Source organism: Ochotona princeps, chromosome 21 (assembly GCF_030435755.1).
Source record: "Ochotona princeps isolate mOchPri1 chromosome 21, mOchPri1.hap1, whole genome shotgun sequence".
NCBI classification, from domain to species: domain Eukaryota; kingdom Metazoa; phylum Chordata; class Mammalia; order Lagomorpha; family Ochotonidae; genus Ochotona; species Ochotona princeps.
The window spans coordinates 36,072,298-36,097,310 of NC_080852.1; the positions used below are offsets into that span (position 1 = coordinate 36,072,298).

The window sequence follows — 25,013 nt, forward strand, 5'->3', positions numbered from 1 at the left end:
AATGATAAAAGAGGATATGGAAATGGCATGTTTGATAAATATATTGTAGTCTAGGCAGTAACCTTTTTGGATGGTTAATTGCCTGGATGTAAGAATCTGAACATAGACTCTTCGGCTACCCTATACTTCTCCATCATTCCATTCTTTCCTTCCTTAAATGCATTACTGCTGTTGTTGGATGGCTTGACTTTTTTGAGAGGAAAGAATTCAGCACCCAAAAGCAAGCAGGCTGGGATGGAGGTGGACAGGCAGCCCTATGGTATTACAAGCTAATCCTGCACCTGCAGTGCTGGTATCCCAAATGGGCACAGATTTGTGTCCCTGCTGTTCCATGTTCCCTGCTAAAAACCTGGGAAAATAGTGGCGGACAGCCCAAGTCCTTGGGTCCCTGCACCTAAGTGAGAGCTTCACAAGCTCCTGGCTTTGGTTTTTCTCAGCTCTGGCCCACGGGTTGCAGCCAGTTGGGGGTGGAAGAGAGTTTCTCCCTCCCTTCCTCCCTTCCTCCCTCCCTCCCTCCCTCCCTCCCTTCCTCCCTTCCTTCCTTCCTTCCTCCCTCCCTCCTTTCCTCCCTCCCTCCCTCCCTCCCTCCCTCCCTCCCTCCCTTCCTTCCTTCCTTCCTTCCTCCCTCCCTCCTTTCCTCCCTCCCTCCCTCCCTCCCTCCCTCCCTCCCTCCCTCCCTCCCTCCCTTCCTTCCTTTTTCCCTCCTTCTCCTTCCTGCCATCTCACCTTCTCTCTGTGTAACTCTACCTTCCAAATAAAAATAAAACCTTAAACAAAAACTAGACCGGGCAGGTGTGTGACAATGTAGTTAAGTCACCACTTGGGATGCCTGTGGTGTGCCTCAATGCCTGCATGCCCAGTTTACTCTGGTCCAGTGCTGCATCACGCCTGTGCACATCCTAGGAGCAGTGGGTAATGGTTCAAATTACTTGGGTCCCTGCCATCCATGTGGGAGCCCTGGATTGAGTTCTGGGCTCCTGACTTCAGCCTGACCCAATCCACTAGTGAGCTAGCTATGGGAAACTCTGTATCTCTGCTTTTCAAAAACAATGAAAGTGCATAAAATTTTAGAAATAAAAAGGAAACAAGCTTAGTATGTTTGAAGGGATCCTGTGCATATATTATGAGGATCTTATTTGACAAGTGTTTTTCCTCTTTACAGCATTTAGTTATGGAATTGGGCACCCTTGGGGTCTCAGATTTTTTTCTTCAGTATATTTAAAATTCTTGCTAAATAAATTATACTATTTTCAAAGTTAATTTGGTTGTTCAGGCTTTTGTAAATAGATGCTTAATGCACTTGATCTGTTCAGGTGGGTAAAATACTGTATTATCTGTGTAAGATTGCCAAAAGAAAAATTTTGAAACAAAAATGCCACATCATTTAAGGGGCATGAATTACCATTGAGAAACTGGCAACATTAGAGTGAAATTTTGAAAGTGGATTTCTTCCCTTGTTTTAAAAGGTAGGTAGAAACAACATTACCATTTATTAATGCTGAGGTGTTTACATTTAGGTACTTCCTAAAAATGTAAGTAACAAACATGCAGAATTTCAAAAACAAAGTATTTCAAGAGGGAATAATTTTGCTACTATTTGCATTCACAGTCCATATAGATGAAACTTTCTGAACACTCTTGGTTAATAATACATTGCCTGGTGAGTGTGGAAAAACTATTTACTTAATTCTTGTTTTACACCTCAGTGTCTTGCCTAGTATTCATTTCATTTCATGGAATGCCGTTTCCCCATTTTGCTCACTTGCAGTTCCTACACAGCCTGAAAGATACCAGCTTTAAAACTTTTCCTGTCCCAAAGCTCACCGTTCTTTCCTTTGTGCCAGCACTGTTCCTTACTAAGTAGTACTGTAATTAAACACTGAAGTTCAGTCATTTGGTGCTGAAGATTGTGAAGTTTGGTATATGGGTGCTGGTCATAGTGACTTTCTTGGCATACTGATTGAATTTTTAGCATCTTTGTTTTTCCTGTTATGAGATAGGTGAGTGTGTGTGAATTTTTTTAGGTGAATCTCAAATAATATTCTTACTAATAAGTAAAATCCAGCAGTATGTGATTTGGGCGTTTTGGAGGGTGCATAAGATCCGTCTTTTGCTTTCCCATTCATTTTTCTTGCCTGAAGACAAAAATCAGTAACATTATGTGATTTTGTTACAAAAATGCTGAGGTTTTAGGAGGATTCCTGCTTATTGGGATAACACTGATTTAGCAGGATTGTTTTTGAGAAATCAGTGGAAGAAATATGAGGCATTGTTAACACAGTGACTGCACACAGTAGGTCGTTCCAACAGAGGTTGTCAGTGTAGTGTAAGACCTAATTGTACTCACAGGAAATTGAGAGGCACTGGAGTAGGAAAAAAAATAACATGTCAACAAATGCTATTCCAATCAGTTACTAAATTTGTTCAGAAATAATCAGCAATTCCGAGAGGAGCACATATAGTGGAAAGTTTTAAGAAAGCTTTCTTTTGACAGCAGTTGCCTGGAAACACCAAAACAAGAATCAGAGGCAGATGATTTTAACTTTGAAGCTGCACGGGTGACTGTCATTTTCCATACCTTTTTACCTGCACTGAATCTGAAATGTTCCTATTGTTTCACGTGCACATTTTTAAGTCACTTTGCTCCAAAAAGAGAGGGTAGTTACCTCAGGAGGAATTCTTGGTGTATTCCAGTTGGGCACGGGGCTGAAGTCACTGGCGGAGTATGCTTTGCACCTGACATTCCTTCCCCAGCCGGGACCCCTCCCTGTGAATAAGAGGAAAGGCTCGGCCAGTTATGCCAGACAAAGAGCACAGCTGCCGAGCTCGGCAGGGAGGGGTTTCCTTCTTGAGCCGGGAGCTGGTGCAGTCCCCAGCTTGCTCCCCCCTCCCATAGTGCTGCTCCCAGCCGGTTACCTGAGTTGGAGGGTGAGAAGAGGGTGTTGGTATGTTCATCTGCCGCCCCCGCCGGCAGGTCCGGACGGGAGGAATAGGGTAGGAGCCAGGCGGATGCTCTCTGACCTGGACGCCACTCCTCCTCCCGGACTGACCAGAACATCAGGTCCGCCCCCCCTGGAGTCTCAGGTGGCAGTGCAGCCGCATCCTCGCCTGCTGGAAAGGGAAGGGGTGGTCCTTGGGCTGGACCCCTCACAGCTGACTCACAGGAAGTGCTCCTAGAGCTTGGCACTGCGCGCTGCTGTTCCGGGATTCCTTGCTGGCCCGTCCCCTGGAGTGGGTTTTTGCGCGTCTCCGGGTGGAACAATGAACTGCTTCCAAGTTTGCTAAGACTCGTGGGGAAAATTCTTTGTACTTTGTCAGTCTTCAAAATGTTTTGCCACCGATTTTGGCCAGAAGCTGCTTGTTAAAAAAAAAAAAAAAAGGCAAAAAACACACAAAAAAAACCCTCCCTTTGTGGATTGCTTGTCGGAGCAACGTCAGGGTGACCATGGTCCAGCGCTTTAGCCTCAGGAGGCAGCTATCCAAGGTGGGTCGGAGCGGTGTGTGTGTGAAGGGGTGCGCTGGCCGGTTCGGCCGCCCAGCCCCGGGGACTCTTCCGAGCCTGCGGTCCCCGAGCACTAGGAGGGGCTGGGGAGGACGCGCTGCCTTTTGTTCTTTCATCTGACAAAGCTGGAAGGCAATTGCGCTTGGAGAGCGCACCGCCGCAGCTGTCATCTGTGAATTCGGACAAAGTCAGAGTTTGCTGCCTGGATAGGATTTCCAAAATGGTGTGTGTGAAAGATAATTGTGGGTTGAAAGTGCGTTTTTAATTGGCAACTAGTCTAACAGCTTGGGGACCCAGAAGGAGGAAGCCTTCCTTCCTGGGCTGTGAAATTAGCGCTTTTTATACAAATGTCACTGATAAACTATGGGAAACTGCCACCAAACAGTTCAGTGACCAGGACCAGCATGAAAATATTATAATGCTTGATTTGTTGAGAAACTTGCATACATAATAAAGGAATGCATGGAAGCAAGTGACCAGGAGGCTGACAAAGCCATACAGAATTCTCATTGAAAAGCAGGTGTCCCGAGAACATCTTGGGGAAGGGGGGGTTTGTTTAATTTGATAAAAATCAAACTTAGAAAAAATACAAAACAGGCTCCTGGTTAACAGGGGGAGGTGAATGCAAGCACCCCTTGATCTGCTCTGAGCTGTGTCCGTCAGCAAAGCAGACCAGTGTGGGAAGTCAGGCTTTATTTCAAAACGCACTGTATTCTTTAGACACACTCTTTTAAAATGTTGCAATGGCTAAATGGTGTCACAGTTCACTGCCTGCAGGCAGAAGCTTAAACAAATAGTCAATCCATAGACAGTCTTACTTCCCAGGCAGTCTTGCTCACAATTCTAAGTTGTAAAGGGTGTGGGGTTCCTCAGGGAAATCCTTAGCTTCTCTCAGGTAACCCAACTGTAGAACTGGATCAAATTGTGGACCCAGAGTGCAGGATTTGTTTTGAAAGTATTAAAAATAAATTTCCCTTGCTTCCTTTCTGCTCCAAATTGGGAAGGAAAGAGGAGACAGAGAGAGAGACAGACAGACAGACACTAGGTAGGTAGGAAGCCCCTCAGGTTTCCCTAAATGCTAAGAATCGCTTCTGTTAACTCTTTCAGCGTCCTCTACTGCATGCCTTTCCCAATGGGTAGTGCCTTTAGAGACTGTCAGGGCAGTGAGCATCTTCACAGGATGTCTGAGAGTCGAAAACTTCCTGGGATTATTTTCTAATGAGAAAGTGATTGTGTTCTAGAGGTTTTGTTGCCAATTCTTATCTCCCAGTTACTTTTTAAGCTTAATTCCTCTTGTCACTCTATACTATCTTTATGCCTATACTTTAGAAAAGTGATATTTTAGGGGGCTAAAAGCATATCCCTCCCATAATAGGAAGAAGTAAAAGGTACTGATATTAAGCCAACTAGTAACCTGTTTTAATTATTTTTTCTAGCCCCCTCTGCCATATAATGGATGGTCATGACCAAATCTAAGAAAATCTGTTTTCTACCAAGTGTCTGTGATACAGATATTCAATAATATTTTCAAATTGTTGCAACCTATAAGACACTTAAATGCAAAGGAAAAGCTGAGTAGTTTGTCAGAGGATTTTTTTTTAAATCTCAGCTATTGCCTTATGTACCTGTTCTTTTCCAGCTAAATCCATGGTTACCTGAGCACACAGACCTGTAATGAACATTCAAAATTAAATTGTTTTTGTACATCAGACACAGTTGAATAACAATTTTAGATTTTTTCAATTTTAGTAACAAGCATTTTTGCTAACAATCTACAAAAAGGATAGAGAATCTTAAGATCTGTTTTAAACTCAGCTTTTTATTTTAATAAAAAAGTGTAGATGTGATCATCTTTCAGCTCAGAAAGAAAATATTTATATATGTTTGCATTGAACTTTAAGCTTAGTATTCAGTTTAGATACTTTTACTCTTGCATTTGTTAGTCTTTGTTTGCCTTGACATTTTCCCTGCAACATTCAAAAACCTGCTCCAGGCTAGTGAGTGAGCTAACAAAATGGGGGGTGGTAAATTAAGGTATTTAAGTTAAAAAAATCTTAATTTTCAAGAAAAACAGCTATTTTCTGTGCCTAAATCCCATATGAATCACAGAAAAGTCTGTTTTCCATACCATTTTAGATTGTTTTCTGCTTTGTTTCTTCTGTTGACTTTAGAAACATTCACCCAGGACAACTTTCCCTTCCAGCTTGTTGCCTCCTGTAGCGAGTCCTCCAGAGTAGTTCAGGATCTGGCGGTGTGGACAGTTCATGTCATTCTGATGATCTTTGTGTTAGCTGCTGTGAACTTCTCTTTCTCATTAAAGAAACTGAGTTTCCAAAATAAAGTGATTTGCCTTGCAACGACAGGAAGGAGATCAGGCTCAAACTGAGGACTAACTCCAAAGCCCTTTCTGTTTTCCCAAGCCCCCTGCCTCCCTAAATCTCTGATACATTAACCATACTCACTAGCACAGTGTCTGCTGTTCTTTCATATGTTTATCCACACGTACAGAAAACAGCATGGTAAAGGAGTTAGGTGACTTCCTTGGGGCCATCCCTTCTCATGGAAGTAAAACAAGTGTGCAGGAAAGGTTGAACTTATCAGTTAAAGTTGTTTTCTTTGATCACAGAAGTATCAGTTTGAGCAAGATTTGATTTTAAGTATTGGATGTGAAGTGACTGTGTTAAAGCTGAACTGTACACATTCATATGAAAGTTTTCAAACTGTGATGCCTTTTGATCAGCTATGAAATGAAATACATTGAGTTAGGTATTCATAAAAATCCTTTATAATTGTGGTCTAGCTGATCAGAAACATGTTTCCCAAAATCTTGTATGAGTGATAGAAAATCCTTCTTTGTCAGAAACTTCAGTTCTTTCAGAAGGTCTGATGAAATTGAAAGAGGATTTGAGAGAGAATTTTAAGACTCATATCTTCAGTAAAATACTACTCTTATTTTACTTTTGCATGGTAATGAATTCCATAGTTCAAAAATTAAAAGTTATGCAGCTGAAGTCTTGCTTCCAAGCATCTTTTCATGCAGTTCCTGTCCCTGCTGCTGTTGATTGATTTTTGTCTTTATTCTATTGTTTGTGTATGTATGCAAATGTCAACATCTCTTTTCTGAACTTCCTAACATGAAAAATACATGTTGTGTAGTTTGTTCTAAGATAATACGTGAATTTTAAGTTTTAAAACATGGTCTGAAGAGTTAGCGCTGCCTGGCTCACATTGATTTCCACCTTGTCACACAAGACTGAATTTTGCAGGGTGGAGCCCAGCCTCACGGGACCCACTTTCTGTGTAAAGGATCTCCGAAACAACAATATATCAGTGGCATGATTATTTTTCAGTCACAACATGTGTCTCACTGTTTGTGAGATCTGTCTTTTGCTGTGTTTAAAGTTTTCATGTGGTGAAAATACATAGGAGAGAAAAGTTGTACCAGTATATACTATTAAGTAGCTACCTATAATCAGATTTGTGTTTGAGAAACAGAAGTTGTGGAATGTTTCCCTAGTTATGTTATTGATTGTTCAAGTCATTTAATCAGCTGGTAAAACAGTTGAAGATATTGTAATCTAAAAACGTTATCTTCACTCTTTCCACATTTCTTAGTGTCCTGTTACTTGGTATCACTTTATATCAGCAAAGCAAACTTAAAATTAGAGAAGTATTGATCATATTTAAATTTTTAATAAAAGCTTATATTTTCAAAAGTACTTTTCTGTGGATTTATGCCTGATCTGGGGTTACGACTTGTGGAAATATGCATAACTTAGTCTTTATGTAGATATATGTTAATCAGTGAAGATGAAGTGCCTCAGGTAGACTCATTGTAGAGTATTCTTAATCAGTAGATGCTAAATTTTATGCATGTGTGAGGGAGATGTCAGAGTTCATAGAAAATACACATTAGCTTTTAGGGTATTTCTTTGCAAACTTCTTGAGGCCTCCTTGGATATTTTAACAGTTTTTAAAACATGCATTGGACCTTCTTAATGATATGAAAAGTGTGGACTACACTGTTAGCACGAAGTATACTCACATAGGGAGTCAGGACTAGATCGAAGTGTTTTTTTAATGGAACGACATACAGTGTCCCTTTTTTGTGTTTTTAAAAATTTAATTCGTTTTCCCCAAGTTATTCTGGATACTGATTAGCTTTATACTTGGAAAAGTAATTTTTTTGTATTTATATTTTATTAATAGCTAAATATTTTACATCCCCGTTCATCTGACCCACTTTTAGGAGGCTTAAATCAGATAGTGTTCTGTTTATTTTGCACATATCAATCTGTTTTGTAGAAGTTGAACAGCTAGGTATCGCTAGCATTTTAGGACCATCCTGATATATTATGAAACCAAAATAGGAAGACTGATATGTTCTTCTGTTAAATGAGACAACCCCCCCAATATGATCAATTTGACATATTATAGATATGGTGAGACTAGAAAATTGTCTTCTTACTGAAGTACATTAGGAAATAGTAGGTTTACTTAGATAAACTAATTTAGAAATATAGAGAGGAACCAGCACAATGGCCTAGTGATTAAAATCCCCTCCTAGCACGCACCAGGATCCCATATGGGCGCCAGTTCATGTCATGGCTGCTCCACTTCCCATCCAGCTCTGTGCTTGTGACCTGGAAAGGCAGTGAAGGATGGTTCAAAACCTTGGGACCCAGCACCTATGTGGGAAAACTGGTGGAGGCTCCTGGATCTTGGCTTCGGATCGGCATAGCTCTGGCTGCTGTGGCCACTTGGGAAGTGAACCAGTGGATGAAAGATCTTTCTGACTCTCCTCCTCTCTGTATATCTGCCTTTCCAATGAAAATAAATAAATTTTGGGGGGCCCAGCGCAATAGCGTTGCAGTTTAAGTCCTCACCTTGAATGTGCCAGGATCCCATATGGGCGCCGGTTTTAATTCCGGCAGCCGCACTTCCTGTCCAGGTCCAGCCTGTGGCCTGGGAATGCAGTCGAGGATGGCCCAAAGCTTTGGGACCCTGCACCCGTGTGGGAGACCCAGAAGAGGCTCCTGGCTTCGGACTGGCTCAGCTCCAGCCATTGTGGTCACTTGGGGCATGAACCATTGGACAGAAGATCTTCCTCTCTCTCTCCTCCTCTCTGTATATCTGCCTTTCGAATAAAAATAAATCTTAAAAAAAAATCTTTAAAAGAAAAAAGAAATATATGCAAGTGTTAAATTCTGACATGTTTTCATAATGCTGATAATTTAAATTTTAAAATAGTTATAATGTTATTATGACAAAAATAATAGAATTTATTGACCATGTGTCTGAGAGAACAGTATATGTTACCCAGAAAAGATATTTAAATCTCTTTGGAGATATAAGTATGCAGCTAATAATTGGTTAACTTTAGCATTATTTTCCAGGGAAAAATGACTGTATTAAATAACTCCACTAGATGGTTCTTAAAAGTTGCAATGTTTATCAAGACTGATAACACTTGCACTTTGATAGCTATTAAGAATTTAAGTTTTTTTTTTTTTTAAAGATTTTATTATTATTGGAAAGCCGGATATACAGAGAGGAGGAGAGACAGAGAGGAAGATCTTCCATCCGATGTTTCACTCCCCAAGTGAGCCGCAGCGGGCCGATGCGTGCCAATCCGAAGCCGGGAACCAGGAACCTCTTCCAGGTCTCCCATGCGGGTGCAGTGTCCCAATGCATTGGGCCGTCCTCAACTGCTTTCCCAGGTCACAAGCAGGGAGCTGGATGGGAAGTGGAGCTGCCGGGATTAGAACCGGCGCCCATATGGGATCCCGGGGCGTTCAAGGCGAGGAGGACTTTAGCCGCTAGGCCACGCCGCTGGGCCCATAAGAATTTAAGTTGATGGTATAAGTTGGTTGTTTTTCATTACTTTGTCATTCTACAGATACTGTAGAAAGATGTGACTATCCTTTAAAACTGCTTTAGAAAACACAAATTCCTTTTTTTTTTTTTTTTTGGTAAATATTTAAGCTGTTTGGGGATGGGAAGCAGTGATTGAGAAGGGGACCAGAGAGACTCAGATTACGGTGCAAAGTAAAAGTAAATTTCAGGCTCATCATTTTCTCGTGAAAATCATCACCAGTAGTTCACTTAAAGGTTAGTGGTTGAAAGATGATATTCTTCTGGGCTAAGAGCCATCCGTGTTCATCACAGATAGAAGGTAACCTTTGAGTGTAACACATGCATTTGTAGTGTAAAATCAGTAAAGTTTTTAAAAATATTCCTTTGGATAAATGAGCTGTACTATTCTGAGCGAGTTTTGTGAGTTGTGGATAAGACTGTAACACATTTTGCTTATATCTTTACATAAAAGTTACATATAATACTTAGCAATAGGAAATATTGTGATTTTTTTTAATTACTTTGGCTCACAGGCAAAAATGAAAAGAATGATTTCCTTTCTTGTATGTGGGGATCAGTTGGGATTTAACCTCTCTATACTCAAGAAACTGTAAAATAGACTACTGCCAAAGTAAGTAAACCATGTCTTGCTGTGTGACTTTGAACGAGCCATTTGACCTCTCTGAAGATCTTTCCTCATGTGGGAAGCAAGCATTTTTTTGGACCCTTCAGTGATGTAAAATTCTGTTAGTATCTGTTGTTGCCAGTAAGGTTTTATTCCAAGGAAAGGGACTTTGAATTGCAGACAGTAATGAAAGCATCCAATTTTGAGTTCCAGAAGTAACCTAGTCTTACATAGTTGTTGTAGGCAAAAGTATATAAATAAAGTATGACTTTAGTGGACAGATGTAGCATTTAGTTCGTAACCAGCTCTGGATCATTTGGCCTTGAGAATAGTAACCAGACTGGAGAGCTGATCATATGCCTAGAGTTGATCATATGCCTAGAGTTGATCATATGCCTAGAGCTGATCATATGCCTAGAGCTGATCATATGCCTAGAGCTGATCATATGCCTAGAGCTGATCATATGCCTAGAGCTGATCATATGCCTAGAGCTGATCATATGCCTAGAGCTGATCATATGCCTCGAGCTGATCATATGCCTAGAGCTGATCATATGCCTAGAGTTGATCATATGCCTAGAGTTGATCATATGCCTAGAGCTGATCATATGCCTAGAGTTGATCATATGCCTAGAGCTGATCATATGCCTAGAGCTGATCATATGCCTAGAGTTGATCATATGCCTAGAGTTGATCATATGCCTAGAGTTGATCATATGCCTAGAGTTGATCATATGCCTAGAGTTGATCATATGCCTAGAGTCCAGGCTTTGAGCAAAGACATTTATTCCACCTTATTATTTCAGGCAAAAATTAGGAATTTGTTTTTGAAAAACAGATGTTCCTTACAATGGAAAAATACCTTACATACAATTTAGTTTTCTTTGTATGATGGCATATTGGAACTCTAGGACCCTACGTCAGACAAAGGCATACTGCTCTGTCTCCGAAGGGAAAGTTCATCTTAGGAGGTGAGATAAGACAGGCTAAAAAAAAAAGCACTTTTTAATTTTTAAAGATTTGTTTATTTGAAAGGTAGAGCAGAGGAGAAAAACATACAGAGGTTTTTATCCACAGATTCAATCCCCAGATGGCTGCAACGCAAGGTCTAGGCCAAAGCCCAAACCGGTAACTTTATCTGGGCCTTGTACGTAAGTGTCAGGTGTCCAGGCAGTTGGGCCATCACTCACTGCTTTCCCAGGTGCATTAGTGGGAAACTGGATTGGAAGCAGAGCAACGGGGATCGAACTGGCACTTTGATATGGGATGCTAACATTACAAGTTATTACTTAACCTGCTATGCCAAGTGTTGCCTGCCCTCAGCTTTTTGTTTTTGTGAAATTAATATCAAATAAATTAGGTACATTTGGAGAAAGGAATTGGCTCTTTTGAATCTGAAATAGGTGTGAAAAGTCTTCTGGAGAAAGTGGAGTTTTAGCCAGACCTCCAGAATTTGGATCAGTGTTCTTAATTTTCTCTTTCCTGACTACCTCCAAACTGATGTGGTTTAGGCTCAAGAAGATGGTCATTTGAGACATGTTTTAGAAAGCCCTCCAGGGCAGGTGGCATAGTATAGTGCATTAAGCCACCACTTGTGATGTCGGCAACCCCTATGGGCACCATTTCTTCTTCTTAGAAGTTGCACTTCTAATGCAGCTCCATGCATTGAAAGTATCTGATAGTCTGTTGCTTATTCTTGGAGGGGTATCTTCCTCTGCCAGTTACTGATAACACATAGGTGAAGAACAGCATGGAAACAAATCTTTTAGGAAACAACCAAGATTTCCAGTTAGGATTTTGTTGAAAAGAAGAAGTACATCATGGTTTAGCATCTGTTCTCTCTTAAGAACTCTAACACAAACATACTTTCAAAATACAGTCTTGTAAGTGTGTATGTATATATACGTATATATATATATTTAATCTAACATCTCTTTCAGAGTCACTGAAAGAGAGAAGAGAGAGATCTTCCGTTTTCTGGTTGACTCCAGTGAAAGGAAGTCTTCCATTTGCTGGTCCGCTTCCCAAGTCCAAAGCCAAGAGCCTGGCATGCCATACAATTCTCACAAATACCCAGATCCCAGGAATCAACTTTTAAAAAATTGTTATTTTTATTGGAAAGTCAGATATACAGAGAGGAGGAGAGACACGAAGATCTTTCGTCTGTTGATTCATTCCCCAAGTGGTCTCAGCGCTGTAGCTGAGCCGATCCAAAACCAGTTATCTGTAAAGAACAATCAAAAGAATGTAATGAAAATGAGCTGTAGGAAGGAAAAAAGAAAGACTCAAAGTGTTGTGTTTTACTTCAAGATTCTGTAGTGAATTACCTAATTGTTAAGGAACTAAGATTTGGGACAAGCTTGAGGGATGATTTATCCTTTGAAGTTAAGTTTTATTTGGGTATGCAAGTACTATCTTTGGTAAGGTTGAAAGGCAGAACGCAGTACTTTTGTATTTGAAACTGGAGAGAATTCTATGTTTAGGGTTTGATGAGAGTGGCATTAGCTTAGGGGCAGTATTTGAAATTGTAAGTGAATAGGCTTTGAGCACATACCAGAAGCAAAGGTAATGATTTAGTGCCCAGGAGAAATTAGAAATGAAGACAATTTAATCATACAAGCATAGATACAGGTTTAACAGAATAAGAGGCCCTTGGGATTCATCTAATCCATATATTCTGTTAATGAAAAAAGTGGTGCCCAAAGAGGTGAAATGACACATTTAATATACATATCTTTCTTTCTTTTTTTTTTTTAAAGATTTTATTGTTATTGGAAAGCCAGATATACAGAGAGGAGGAGAGACAGAGAGGAAGATCTTCCATCCAATGTTTCACTCCCCAAGTGAGGCGCAACGGCCGGTGCACGCCGATCCGATGCCAGGAACCAGGAACCTCTTCCAGGTCTGCCACGCTGGTGCAGGGTCCCAAAGCCTTGGGCCGTCCTCAACTGCTTTCCCAGACCACAGGCAGGGAGCTGGATGGGAAGTGGAGCTGCCGGGATTAGAACCGGCGCCCATATGGGATCCCGGGGCTTTCAAGGCAAGGACTTTAGCCGCTAGGCCACGCCGCCGGGCCCAATATACATATCTTTCACATGAGGTCTTGAACCTGCTGTACACTACCTTTCCTATTATGTTGGCAAAGCAATAAAATACTTATGAGAAATACTATTTCAGGATAGGATGAATCCCAAGTTACAGAGTGAGAAGAAAGTGAAATGCTGGATAGGAAATGGAGTTAGTGTGGGTGGCTTCTTTGGGAAGTAATGAAAAAGGGACATTGAAATAGTTGCAAATTGGAAAAGTAAAATCTCATTCAAGGTGTTGTCAGTGGCCCTCTGCCTCCCCCAGTACTGAACAAGTTTTTCTGTAATATCACTGAGGAATAGAAGTGAAAGGGACCTGGTTATCATCTGGTAGGTGAAGTCTTTGGCTGAAGATTAAAGGGTATGTTAGTAGTGACATCATCTCCACGGCTGCTGAAACTGTTCAGTGACCAAACTGTATTGATGTGTGTGCATGCAGAGAAAAGAGTGTTTTTACGCATGCCCTTCTGTTTTGGTTAAGATAGATTTTTAGTGTGATTGGAATTGTGCTTGGAAAGATAGTATTTCATAATATTTTCTGTTTTTGCTACTTGGTCTGCTAAGGTCTGCAAAGAATCCGAAGAGATATGTTCATTAAAACTTCTAATTGTTACCTCTCTAAAGATGCTTATTGTGGTACTCAAGGATCAGCTGAAGTTAAATGCATTCCAAATCGTTATCTATTAGAGAGTTTTTAGTGAAACCATGAGTACAGATGGTGCAAATGCAACCTGCAGAAGGAGTTTGATTCAGGACCTAGAAGATGTTACATTGAAATCGTCCAGGGGGTGGAAAATTAGAATGTAAGAGACGTTTTAGTTTTGTAATGAGACCTAGATGTTTTAAAAGTATAATTTAAAGGAGTATAAGTTGAAAACTAAATTTGGTTATTTACTTTCTGCTATCAACTCACTTTTGCGAGAATGTGACCTTGGCTATTTGATCATAGGCAATCTGTATTATGGTAGAGAATGTTGTGCTTTTATAATAAGTCATTGAATTTTGAATGAATTGCCAAATAAAAAGCAAGTTGTTTGATGTCAGATGCTCAGAAGAAAAAGAGCACAAAAAGCCAAACTAGTAATAGAAATCCTATCAGGATGAAGTTCTGTGTTAATAATTTATTTTTAAAAGATTTGTTTATCTTTAAAGATTTCTTTCTCTGATATAAAATTTACATTTATTTATTAGAAGGTCAGAGTTGCAGAGAGACGGGTTGGCAGGGGCAAGGGAGGGAGGGAAGGAAAGGGAGGGCTGGTCACTCCAGATGGCTGCAGCAGCCCGGACTATCCAGGCCAGAGCCAGGAGCTTCTTCTGGGTCTCCCAGCTGGGTTCAAGGGGGCCCAAGGACTTGGGCCATCTTCCACTGCTTTCCCAGGCCACAGGCAGGGAGCTGTTTAGGTGCCCATATTGGATGCCAGCACTGCAAGCAGTGGCTTTATCCGGTGGACCACACTGCAGGCCCCTAATAATTTTTCTTTAAAGGGAGTATATTATCTTGAAATAATAGTATACCTACCATAAATATACTATGCTGCAGAAGTTATGAAATTCAGCCTATACCAAAGGAAGAAAAATACAAAGTATTTTCTTACCACATTTCATCAGTAAAGAAGCAGCATAAGCACTACATGGTGGTAAAATCATGATTAGAATTCCTCTCAGCTTTCTGGTTTCATGTTCCTTGACCTTAACGTTAAAGGGAAATTTCACTGCATAGTTAGTTAGAGTTATTGTTTTAGCTTCTAGTCTGTTAATGTACTGTAGTGCATAGATTATTCACTGAGAATACTAAGAATCTAAAATCTGTAGTTTGCTTTTAGAACATGTCAGCTTAGAAGGATATCTTTTTTATTTTTTGCTTGGTAAGCATGCATGACTGGCAGAAGGCTTTCAGCCCTCCTGCCCACAGGGTCTGGACAAAAGAACCAGCAGTTTGTTAGAAAAGAAAAAAAACAAGCAAAATGATTTTCTTTAGGCTGCTGGTGATCACTGGAGCCTTGGTCACTACTGTTCGCTCAGCGACCTAAGTGGAGGGATCAGTGTAAAGCAGTGTGTACTGGGAGGAAGAAGGCATTTGTTCTGGGGGTTGGATTTCATGGCATGCAAAATATGAGTTTCTAATGGTCAATGGTATTTCACTCTCATGTTCTCAATTAGAAACTGAGAAATAGTTGAGCACTTTTCTCTTGTTTAAGGTTTCTGAAGAGTCTGCTTTTTCATTTCAGTTTGCGTTTGTTCTTTATTTTAACACTGACAGGCTACTTGACTGTGCTAGAGATACCAAAGGATACATGTCATTCAACAAAAGCTCCCGAGCCAGGCGGCGTGGCCTAGTGGCTAAAAGTCCTTGCCTTGAACGCTCAGGGATTCCATATGGTCATGGGTTCTAATCCCGGCAGCTCCACTTCCCATCCAGCTCCCTGCTTGTGGCGTGGGAAAGCAGTCGAGGATGGCCCAAAGCTTTGGTACCCTGCACCTGTGTGGGAGACCTGGAAGAAGTTCCTGGCTCCTGGCTACAGATTGGCTCAGCTCCGGCTGTTGTGCTCACTTGGGGAGTGAATCATCAGACAGAAGATCTTCCTCTCTCTCTGTCTCTCTCCCCTCTCTGTGTATCTGAGTTTGTAATAAAAATAAATAAATCAAAAAGCTCCTTTCCTTCCTAAGAGACACAGAGAGAGAACGTTAAAAAGGGGGGGGGGGTGCTATGATACTGTATGTTTCCTTCTGACTAGTTTTAGAAAAGCCAGAAGGTCTTGCTCTGGAGTAAGATAAATCCAAGAACTTGTGTGTTCAGGAGAAAGGCAGGGTTTCTCCCAGTCCTGCCTGGTGACTGACTTGCACTGACCTGAGTCTGTAAGCTACTTTGAAGTAACTTAAATGCTTTGGAGGTGATAGCCGCCTCATTGAATTCCTGTTGTGCTGCAGATTTTACTCTGCACTCCTGAACAAGATCTAGTTCAATCCTCCCGACAGCTGTGATAATTAACATTCAGATTAAGACATATTCTAGGCACAATTAGAGAAGATTGTATCAGTTACTGATACATTGAAAACAGTCTTTGACCTGTTTTCTCTTTAAATTTTGTATCCCAGCTCTTAGCATAGTTCCTGGATTGTGATAGCCACATAATAAATATGATTACTGAATATGATTTGAATACATGCTTTTCCTTAAGATCTAACTACCTTTCTGATAAAGAGTATTCTATAGCATCTAGCATTTCGAAAATTTTTCTGATTTTCCTCCTATCTGGCCCATCCATTTTGTCTTTTTTTTCCTCATGGTTCTTTTTAAGTGTTTGCCTTCTTCAGGACCCTGTTTTAGGCCATCTTTTAATCTCTGTATACTTCCCATGGGTCATATCTTTCCTTTGTAATTCATTTGTGGAAGATACCTGGATTAGTATCTCTAACTCAAATCTTCCTGCGCCGAACCGAAGTTTCATATATGTTGTATTAATTAATTTATTTAATTCATTTGGGAAACACTTATTCAAAATCAACTTGACATAGAATGTAGCAGTCAAGGAAAGACTTTAGGGAAAAGGCTGTTCTCAACACGTAGATATCACAGTAAACAAGATGACAGAGCTGGATGAACCCAAGGAAACCTCATGCTCGAGATCATGTGACTTAGAAGAGCTGATGAGATGGTATCTGAGATGAGATGTAAAGGCAGAAGGTTAGAGTGTTGGCAGTGAGGAGGAATAAAGCAAAACAGTGCAAAGACACCTTAAGCAGGGGAGAACAGTGGTACAGATGAAGAGGATACATATCGGGGATTTGGGGTGGACGAGAGGACAATGATGAGGAGTTTTGTTTTTTCTTCTGAAATTCAGCAAAATGTAAATTGGAAATAACAAGATCGGATTCATGTTTTAAAAGGTCACCCAGAGTTCAGTATGGCTTTGATGGAGGTGTTGATGTGATGATGCTCTTTGCAATAGACGTAACAGTAGAGATGAAAGCAGGTGGGTTTGAAGGATTTGGTAATGGATTGAATGTGAAAATGAGGAAATGAGACAGTTGCCTCTTTGACGTCTCTTCTGGAATATTTCATAGTTGTCTAGTATTTAATGTGACTGAACTCAAACTGTATCCCAGTGTGTATAACCCAGCCTGCCACAGCATGTTTCTAACTATCTGGGCTCCTTGCCTTCTGTATCATATACCCAGTCAGGTCCGTCCTAGGTGCTCCACATTTAAATTTGCCATTTTTCTGCTGAAAATTTTTGATTGGCTTTCACAGGATAAAGTTGAAATTCTCTAATGTGAACTGTGGAGGTCCTTTGTGACCTACTTTCCTCTTCATCTTTGACTCTTTACACTGTTGGTCTCAACCAGCTCTCTTCACACTTGTTCCCTCTTCCTAGTCTTCCATCCCGCTGTCTATTCCCAGCAAGAAAGCGGCGTACAAAAACTAGTGTCCTCTGGATCTCGATTTATTTATTTATATTTTTTTAAGATTTTAAAATACAATTTGAAAGAGAGAGATGGAGAAAGAAGTCTTCCAACCCCGGTTCACTCCACAAATGGCCAAATAGGCCAAGTTTGAGCCAGGCTGAAGTCAGAAGCCAGGAGCTGCTTCTGGGTCTCCGAGGTGTGTGCCTAAGCACTTGGGTGATTCTCCACTGCGTTCCCAGGCTGTTAACCTGAAGCTTGATCGGAAGCGGAGCAGCCAGGACATGAACTAGTTCTAATGCCAGCGTTGCATTTGGTAGCTCTTTACCTGCTGTGCCACAATGCTGTCCCCTCAGTCTCAGTTTAAATGTCATTTCACTAAAGAAACATTGTGAATCGGTGGCACTAGATTATTGTCTCTCATTTATATTCTCTGTATTATCTTCCATGATGCCACTGTCACTGTTTTGAGTTTCCTGTATTTCCTGCCTGAAGGAAAGCTTCATCAGGGCAGACAGTATCTTCCATGATACACTGTCAGCTTGCAGTCTCGGTGTGCATTTTGTGGAGGGCGCCCTGTGGCAAGAAAAGTGACATATAAATAGACTATATGTAGCACTTTCCGGTATGATCCTTTATTCAGCTGAATGATGTTTTATAGAAAAAAATGTTGCATATGTTGCATAAGTCAGTTAATCTCTGCACTATATAAGAAAGTGATTGGGGTTATGAATAATGCTCATGGAAATTACCTGTGGTCTTTTCCACATGACCCCAGCAGTTTATGTAATCACAAAAACCAGGAAACTAGATATTTCCATTTATATTCTCCTGTACCAGATCTGGTATGGAGTATGTTTTGCCAAGGAACCAGGATTTCTTTCAGTGGGAAATAGTACTTAAAGGCCTTTTGAAGTACTGAGTTGGTACATCACTGCTGTGCAGTACCAGTCAGCAATGGAAAATAGCTTAATATTTATAGTTGTTTTTGTCTCTAAGGAACAAATACAATAAAACTACTTCTATCAAGCCATGTATATTGAGAGAAGTCTGATATATTCAGAGTCCACTTAACTCTTTCTCCCTCCAGTGGGCACCTTTTTATCTAGCTGTGCTTTGTTTTAAATAAAAAAAATTATGGGGACTGAAATTGTGACATAACAGGTAAAGCCACTGCCTGTGACAGCAGCGTCTCATATGGGCACCTGTTCATGTCCTGGCTGCTCTGCTTCAGATCAGCTTCCTGCTAATGGCCTAGGAATGGCAGATGGCAGCCCAAGTACCCCTGCCCTCCTGGCTTCAGCCTGGCCCAGCCACTGCCACTGCACCAGCTGGGGGAATGACCAGCAGATGGAAGATCACTCTATTTCTCTTCTCTCTCTCTCTCTCTCTCTCTCTCTCTCTCTCTCTCTCTCTCTCTCTCTCTATCCCCCTTCATCCCTCCCTCCCTCTCTTTCTGTGACGCTGACTTTTGAATAAATATATTTTTAAAGTCACTAAAAATTTATCCTTTTTCTTCCTTTCCTCTCCACACATATTCTTAGAAAAATGGCATATACTGTTTTAGTGTATGTATTTAGCATCACAGCATGCAAAAGTAATCCTCATTCTTTTTATAAAGTTGTTTGGTGTTCCACTGTGGTATTGGGCCATAGGTTATCAGATCACACCCCTCTCCCTGGACTTTTGAGTGGTCCCAAGGCTTTTGATTTCACAAATACTGCTGTAGCTAACAGCCAGACTTATCTGTCTTTGCATTTTCTTTGCCAGTGTGTTTCGGGGTTAAATTGCTGAGAATAACATAATGAGAAAGCTAAAAAGTATGTTAAACAATCTTGATAATTACCACTCCATAGAAATGTCTAGTTACTAAGGGAAAATATGTATGAAATATTCTTCTTTGCTTTTGGTACAAGAAGGATTTGTGATTAATATTCAAGAATGTTTAAAAATATTGTCCCTTTTTTTCTCTTTGGACATCAGTTTGCTAGCTTTGGGGATATAACAAGGGGGTCATTGGGTCATTGTTATCTCTTGCCAAAAATAAAAATGTGAGACATTCAAGTTTTATGTTATTTCTGGATGTCATTGTAAGACTGTAAGCAGATGGGGCCTAATCTGGGTAGCCATAGATGTGAAGGATTGAAAGAACGAAGTCCCAAGCTCTGAACTCTCCTCCCTCCACTCTCCAGGCTCTAAGACACTCTTCAGCCCTTCATTCTCCCTTGCCTTTTCTTGCCGACACTTTGGGAGCTCCAGGTGAGAGCTGAGGCACACTTACCCGGTATCCCCAGGGGAGGCAGGGATGAAATCAAGAGTCAAACCCTAACCATGCTGACTTCCTTCTGTTTAACCTCAGGCTTCCCATGCCTATTTTCGAAAGGATCAAAGAGAAAGCCATGTTTTATTTAGACATAAGAGTGACCTTAAAAATGACATAATCCAGTTCTTTATTTTAGGGATAGATACACCGATACACCTGTCCTACATGGCTCTTCTAAATGTGAGAATAGAGAATACCTTGTGGTAAATCAACAGCAGTGTCATATTTTGTCTTCTTTTCTCTTGTGGGTCATATTAGTTTCATTTTGGACTATCCTGTACAATCTTAAACCAGGAAAGAATGTTTTTCCTTGCAATGTAGTCTTCAAATTGTGTTCTCGAATCAGAAAAACAATGGGTGCTTTAAGTTTCTCTGGACAGAGGACAATAGCAGAGGGAAAAAAAACAGATCTTATCAGTGAGACTTTATAACAAGTGAAAACAAAACACCTAGATCTGGTTTCTGACATCATCGTTCACTGAGTACTTCTCTCTGAACCTGTGTTTGTGTTTAATGATAAACTCAGAGACACACAGTAAGAGCCCATGTCTAAGCCTGCATGTTTTTTGTTTTACTCTCTCCCTTTGCTGTTGCTTGATTTGTCATTGTTCTGTTTGCATTTTGAGTAAGAGTAGGTGGGAGATGCCAGGGTAGCAAGCACACTGGGTTGCTGCCCAGACCCTGCAGTGGCTGGTGTTGGAGTGAAGCCAGGAACTCAGTCCAGGTCCCTCGCATGCTGTCTGGAACCCCATCACTGCTGCCTCTTAGGTCTGACTTGACGGAAAGCTGCTGGCAGGGCCAGAGCTGAGAGTCAAACCCAGCACTTAGCTGTGTGGACCAGTGGCATGTTAACTCCGGGGCTAAATGTTGTCTCCCTATGTGGGCATTTGCAAAACTGAACTTGAGGAATTGTTTCGAGTTGGGAACTCAATATATTTATTTTGTAATGAAACATCTTCATACTGGATTATGAGAGAGAACTATTCCTGGCATAGGTCTATTTTAGATACGACATCTTGAGTAAATAAATGTTTATTGTTTAGGTCAGCAAGTGATTATTTGGTTTACAAGCAAAATGTTTCACTTTAATAACGTATTCAAATATTGTACTGATGCATGTTAAAGCAAAGGATGGACCATAAAAACATGTTACGTGAAAGAAAACAGACACAAAAGGTCACATACTGCTTGCTTCCATTTGTATAAAACAGAGTAATGCAAATCAGTAGTGACATAAAGTTGGTTAGTGGGTGAGCAGAGCCACTGCAGAGGTGAGAATAAAGCCATGGCTAAGTTTCAGAGTTTCTTTTTCAGGGGGATGAAATTGTCCTAAAGTTGTGATGATGCTACATGATGGTTACTGAAGTAAAGGGAGGAGGGTGGAACTTGCTTTAAGCCTGGCCCCAGGCTGTAGCCCAGAAGGCAGTTCTGGTGGTCCCCTGAGGCAAAGGAGCCCCTTGCACAACCCTTCCTGGCTCTTCTCTCCTTTGCAGCTCATTCTGCCTTTCCACTGCAGGTGGAAGTAAAGTCCGTGACCAGTTCCCTGAAATAAAATCCATCTAAATTCTCCTTGTAGATTTGGCTGATGTATTCTTTCATTGGTGATTGGCAAATCTAACAGTGCGCACCAATGACTGTACTGTAAACTACTGAATTACATGTTAGATGGGTCAGTCACATGGTTACAATTAAATAGTCATAACTAACATTTGTTAATGTTTGTGTGCCAGGTATTGTGCTAGATATTTTAAAGTCTCCATCATCTTATGTTTGGGTTTATTTCCATGCAACTTTTTGGCAACATAATCATTGTTTTATTCTCTATTTGAGCTAGTATAAAACCTGAAGAACATAATAATAAATTAACAGTGTGAGTGAATGAGTGAGTGAAATGTAGTGTTCCAAAGGAGACTTCCTGGAGGGACACCAAAGCACATCAGGGCTTTGCTGGCTCTTTGTATAAAGGACTCTCACACTGACGAAGCAGTTCTGGATCACATAGGGTTTTATGGAACAATTCTGAATTGGTTTTGCGTTTTCCACGAAAGTCCTGACAAGAAGGGAATTAACACATTGCTCTTTATTTCAGCCAGTCAGCAGAACCAACCTTTAGCTTTCAGCGCTTACATTTGTTCTTGCCCTTCAGATCTTCCAGAGAGAATACTATCTCAAAAAACTTGGCTTCCAGTATGCCTGAATCTTAGTGCCAAATCTTCAACCTCAGTAATCTAACTAGTTAGCTAGTTTGGTTGTTTCTTAACCTCTCTCTCCCTCCACCTTCTCTTTTCTCTCTCTCTCTCCTCTCTCTCTCTCTCTTTCTTTTCGGATTTATTTTTTATTTTTATTGCCCTTCCAATAAAAATAAATAAATCTTAAAAAAAAAAATGTCTTCTCCAGGAGAGTATAGTTCTGATATGATTCTGGTGGTAAGTGGTATTTTCGTTTGGTTTTTTAGTGTTTTTATTATTATTGTTATTTGTTTCCTCTGTTTGAAAGGCAGAGACCAAGAAAGCTCACATCCTCTAGTTAGCCCCCTCATTGCCCACAGCTATTGGGGCTGGGCTAGACTGAAGCCAAGAGCCGGAACTCAACCTTAGTATCCCGTGTGATTGGCAGGTATCCAAGGTGACCATGAACAGGAAGCTAGGATTTGAAGTGAACCAGGATTTGCACCCAGTTAACATCTTAATTGTTATGCAAGTGCTTACCCTGTGGTTTTTATTGTTGTTATTTGAATTTCTTTCTGAAGATTTATTTTTTTTAATTGGAAAGTCAGATTTACAGAGAGGAGTCAGAGTTAAAATTATTCCATCTGTTGTTTCATTCCCCAAGTGGCTGCAACAGCCAGAACTGAGCTGATCCAGAGCCAGGAGCCTGGAGTTTCTTCCAGGTCTCTCACGCTGGTGCAAGTGCCCAAGGCTTTGAGTTGTCCTCCACTGATTTCCCAGGCCTCAAGCAGGGAGCTGGAAGGGAAATGAAACAGCTGGGATACGAACCGGCACCCATATGGAATCCTAGTACATGCAAGGTGAAGCCTTTAGCCACTAGGCTACTGTGCTGGGTCCTGTTCTTTAAATTTCTTTGTAGTGGGCCCGGCGCTGTAGCTTAGCAGCTAAAGTCCTTGCCTTGCACACTCTGGGATCTCATACGGGCGCTAGTTCTAATCCACTTCCCATCCAGCGCCTTGCTTGTGGCCTGGTGAAGCAGTTGAGGATGCCCTAAATCCTTGGAATCCTGCACCTGCGTGGGAGACCCACAATTGGCTCCTGGCTCTTGGCTTTGGATCAGCGCAACTCCAGCCATTGTGGCCACTTGGGGAGTGAATCAACAAATGAAATATCTTTCTGTCTCTCCTCTCTGTATATATAACTTTACAATAGAGATAAATAAATATTTTAAATAAACAAGCGAACAAATTTCTTTGTAGGACAGCCAGTGTTTGGCCTAGTAGCTAGGATGCCCACATCCCTCAGCAGAGCGCCTACGTTCCATATTTGGCTACAGCTTCCATATTAGCTCCTGCTAATGCACATCTGGGGAGACAACAGTGGTGGCTCAGGTAGTTTGGCTTCCTGCCACCCGTACAGGATTGAGTTCTTGGCTTCTGACTTGAGCCCTCAGCCTTCCCCAGGCCGTTGTGGGCATCTGGCTGGTGAACTAGTCAATCAGAGTGCTTTCTGCGTATCTGTCTCTCAGATAGTGTTTAACGCTTTGCAGGGATGTATGTAATGAGTCACAAACAATTCTGTGCTGATGAAGATATTAGTGTCACAGATGATAAAGGTAACTCAGATCCAGGTATGCGGGGAAAGGATAGGGTCATATATCTCACTGAGAGTAGGAAGATATTCTGCTGATGGAGTGATTTCTTCTTCCAGAGCAGTGTCTGTAGAACTGGCAGAGGTGTACTGCTGACAACTCAGTTAACATGATTGTTATGTTGGGAGATCAGGGTTAAGATGGTCCTTTTTAAATTTCTTTAAAAAGATTTGTTTATTTGAAAGCTAGAGTTAGAGAGGGCAAGGCAGAAGCAGAGAAGTTTTAGGGACTGGTACAGAAGACAGCCCAGGTGCTTAGGGCCCTGCACTCATGTGGAAGACCTACAGAAAGCTACGGCTTTGGACCAGCCTTGTCCAGCCACTGTGGCCGTTTGGGGAGTAAAACTAAAAATAGCACTACATGGAAGATTCTCTCTCTCTCTCTCTTTCTTTCTCTCTTCCCGCTTTCCTAAAACAAACTTATATTTCAATTCCGTTTTTTACAACTTTTTCTTAAGTGCTCATAACACATTTGTCTCAAAACGCTTCTGCACAGGATACCATATCTTTCTTTAGATGATAAAGAAACTAATGTTTACTGGTTATGAAACCTCAGTAGTCAGTAGTTAGTTTTAGCGTCACTCTAATCCAGTTCTTCTTGATTTCTTTATACTACCAAGGATTGACTTGAAAGACAAAGTGTTAGCAATGGGATTAAAATTATTGACCATGATAGTTTAAAATAGACTTGCAGAAGGGTGCTAAGTCCAAGAATGGTGATGTCAGAGGTGAGGTGAAATAGTGCCCTGCGTTAATAAGGTCAAAGTATATCCCTTTTTACTAACTTATTTCCAGAAGAGCTGGGTGTTGTCATATAGCAGTCATTTAGTAGTTTGCCTTTGTGTGTGAGGATATGTTTGAGATTTTGTTGGGGAGTTGGAGGACAGACAGACAACCAGTGAGGTAATGAACTTACAGTGGGGACCTGAGGTAAGTGGAGGACACTTTGCTTTAAACTGTGAGGTTGTAGAATTCTTATTGTGACCATCTAAAGGCATGTTGTTAATTTCTACATGTGATGGAGGCAAGTGTCTTGTGTGTGCTTCATATTGAAACTGTGATTGTAGCTCCTTGGAGCTGTCTTTATTTTCTAAGTTGATTTTGCCTTGGAGTAATTTTTTTTTAAGATTTATTTATTTTTACTACAAAGTCAGATATACAGAGAGGAGAGACAGAGAGGAAGATCTTCCATCCGATGATTCACTCCCCAAGTGAGCGCAACGGCCGGTTCTGTGCCAATCCGAAGCCGGGAACCAGGAACCTCTTCCGGGTCTCCCACACGGGTGCAGGGTCCCAAAGCTTTAGGCCGTCCTCGACTGCTTCCCAGGCCACAAGCAGGGAGCTGGATGGGAAGTGGAGCTGCTGGGATTAGAACCGGCACCCATATGGGATCCTGGCA

The 25,013-nt window shown here is 41.1% G+C and overlaps 1 protein-coding gene across 6 annotated transcripts in view; it reads left to right on the plus strand.

The window, feature by feature from the left end:
• The window catches only part of TMCC1 (transmembrane and coiled-coil domain family 1), a 147,962-nt gene that overhangs the window by 69,366 nt on the left and 53,583 nt on the right, over positions 1-25,013 (plus strand). Inside the window, exon 1 of one of the 6 annotated variants that reach the window (XM_004581324.2) lies at positions 2,925-3,484. The exons of 4 other annotated variants lie outside the window; for them this stretch is intronic. In XM_004581324.2, the coding sequence (XP_004581381.1) occupies positions 3,446-3,484 (39 nt within the window). In that variant the 5' untranslated portion in view covers positions 2,925-3,445. Of the gene's footprint in view, positions 1-2,924; positions 3,485-24,505; positions 24,545-25,013 lie in introns of those variants that run through there. One more of the 6 variants, XM_058679053.1, reaches the window with a different exon arrangement.